This window comes from Notothenia coriiceps, unplaced genomic scaffold (genome assembly GCF_000735185.1).
Source record: "Notothenia coriiceps isolate Sejong01 unplaced genomic scaffold, NC01 NC01_scaffold00029156, whole genome shotgun sequence".
NCBI lineage: Eukaryota > Metazoa > Chordata > Actinopteri > Perciformes > Nototheniidae > Notothenia > Notothenia coriiceps.
In genome coordinates, this window is record NW_011361857.1 from 209,120 (window position 1) to 211,558 (window position 2,439).

Consider the following 2,439-nt stretch of genomic DNA (forward strand, 5'->3'; position numbering starts at 1 on the left):
TCTCACACACACACACACACACACACACACACACACACACACACACACACACACACACACACACACACACACACACACACACACACACACACACACACAGAGACTGACTGATGGCGCAGTGTGATGGTTTATGAATGAAGAAATGGCTAGAGGAGATGGGGAACGGAGGCCTGATGATCTAAGCGTGATTGAAGTGGATGCAAGAGAGGATGGGTAGTGTGTTTATGTGTGTTTGAAGGACAGATTCAGGCAAAGAAGACAAAGTGGTGTGAGGCTGTGAGGAATGAGATTGAGCCCTAAGAGAGGTGTGTGTGTGTGTGTGTGTGTGTGTGTGTGTGTGTGTGTGTGTGTGTGTGTGTGTGTGTGTGTGTGTGTGTGTGTGTGTGTGTGTGTGTGTGTGTGTGTGTGTGTGGAGCAGAGCAGCCCTGCTGTGCCTCATTAAGCCCATGTTGAGCGCAGCTCCGGACCTCGTCATCTCCCTCTCAAAGCGCTGCGAGTGTGAGGTGTGTGAGCTGCAGTGCGCCTGTGTGCGAGTGTGTGTCTGCGGGGCTGCCGGCTCTCGACATTGATTTCCTGACAAGCCTCCCCCCCCCCNNNCCCTTGCACCAATCATCACACCACCGACTGGCAGGACTGATTTTACCATTTATATCTCTCCTCCCACCACCACACACACTTTCTCTCTCTTTGTCTGTGTCTCTTTCGCTTTTAGCGCTCCCACCATTTCCCTGCTTTTTTTCGTGCTTCCTTGTTTTCTTTTCTCTCGCTCCCCGTCTTGTGTAGGATCCAAACTCTCTCCCTCTCTCTTTGGACCTTTACATTTCATATGTCTCTTTCCCACCCACTATTCTGCCCTTTTCAAACCTCCAGACGTCTCCCTTTCTCCACACACTCTCACACCGCTGTCCATCAGCTGAGGGCAGAGAGGGGAGATACAGTGTCACCCAGTGTAATCAGAGTGAGAGTGTGTGTGTGTGTCTGTGCCGCACAAGCCGAGAGGGATTGAGTGTGTATCAGCCGTGTCGCCACCGCTCGATTGACCACACTTGGAACAAGTCATCGAGGACTTCCCTCTATTGACCGAGCGACGCTATACGCTCTATAAACTATCGACGCCCACACCTACGCCCAAGACACTGGAGCGCACACCTCATCTGTCGGACACTGACACACACAGAGTTCAGTGATTGAGATTTTTAAAACTTCTTAGCGATCCTATCGTTTTTTAATTGATATCCAGTCAGAGCCTCTCTCTTATTAACCATTTTCTTTATACATGGGCGATGAAGTCTATCCTGCTTTGACTACATATATTTTGTCACTAGCCCCTCTGAGTGAGACTCCACATCCTGCTTGTGGTTTTATGCAGACATATCTCTGCGAATCATCTTTTCCGCAACACTGAGAGTAATTATGGTTTAAATTACCATGAGTAATTGGCACTCTGGCTGTATAGGCATTTGTCTGCACCTGAAAAATGACCCTGATGTCGGTGGCAACAAAGGGATGAGCGGAAGAAAATAATTGATTTAGTAGTTTTTTTTTCTCTCTCTGCGAAGCTCCCTGTTCTCTGGGCCTATAACGAAATAAATGTCTGTCTTTTATCAGGTTGTACCATTTGATGGCGTGGGGGGTGCCTCTAGTCATGGCCTCTTTGCCGCTGCTGAAGGGATACTACGGCCCCGCGGGAGCTTGGTGGTGAGTACAGCCCAGCTGCAGCTTAGTTTTTACGTTTCTTCAGCCTTCCACAGCAGATTTGCTGTTAAATATATTTCCTTTCAAAGAGGGCCACATTAATGGCCTCAGTCCAGCTCCAGACAGGCTTCTTCTCTCATAAGATTTTATGTGATCAAAATTGGCAATTATCAGAATATCTTTTGAACCGTAAAACACTCCCTCAGACTCTTCAGCTTCTTTTTGTGAATAGAAAAGGCATCATTTGTTTAGAGGGAAGTCAAAGGGGTGAGGGATAGGGGAAGAGGCCGGACCAGAGGAATGAGAATTGGGACAGTCTTAATCTCCGGGCTCGGCTCTCTCTTTCCACTCGCAGCTTATTAATAGCTACAGCTGCACAGCTTTCCCCCTCCGCAGTCACACAAGTCTGTCTTCCGCTCACGCTCTCCCTTTCCTTTGTAACCCCCTCACCACTCTCTCTCTCTCTCTCTCTCTCTTCCCCCAGCTGGATCACAGACGATCACGTAGCCTGGAGATTTGGGATGTAAGTAGACCCTTTCAGCGCCGGCATCAAAGCTTCCCCCACTGGGGGTGATGCGGAGGAGGGGGCGGTGGGAGGGCTGTCTCTGCGGGGAGATGTGAAGGGTTGCATGTCAGGGGAGCCTGCAGGGTTTTTTCCCCACTTGGTGTAAGGCCAAGGTGTGTGTGTGTGTGTGTGTGTGTGTGTGTGTGTGTGTGTGTGTGTGTGTGTGTGTGTGTGTGTGT

At 49.5% G+C, this 2,439-nt stretch overlaps 1 protein-coding gene across 2 annotated transcripts in view; it reads left to right on the top strand.

Moving 5' to 3' along the window:
* The window catches only part of LOC104958636 (cyclic AMP receptor 4), a 12,491-nt gene extending 10,254 nt beyond the window's left edge, over positions 1-2,237 (top strand). For both annotated transcript variants that reach the window (XM_010786391.1, XM_010786392.1), the window contains 2 exons: positions 1,609-1,698; positions 2,180-2,237. In XM_010786391.1, coding sequence (XP_010784693.1) covers positions 1,609-1,698; positions 2,180-2,222 — 133 coding nt within the window. In that variant the 3' untranslated portion in view covers positions 2,223-2,237. The remainder of the gene's footprint in view (positions 1-1,608; positions 1,699-2,179) is intronic.
* Positions 2,238-2,439: the final 202 nt, after the last annotated feature.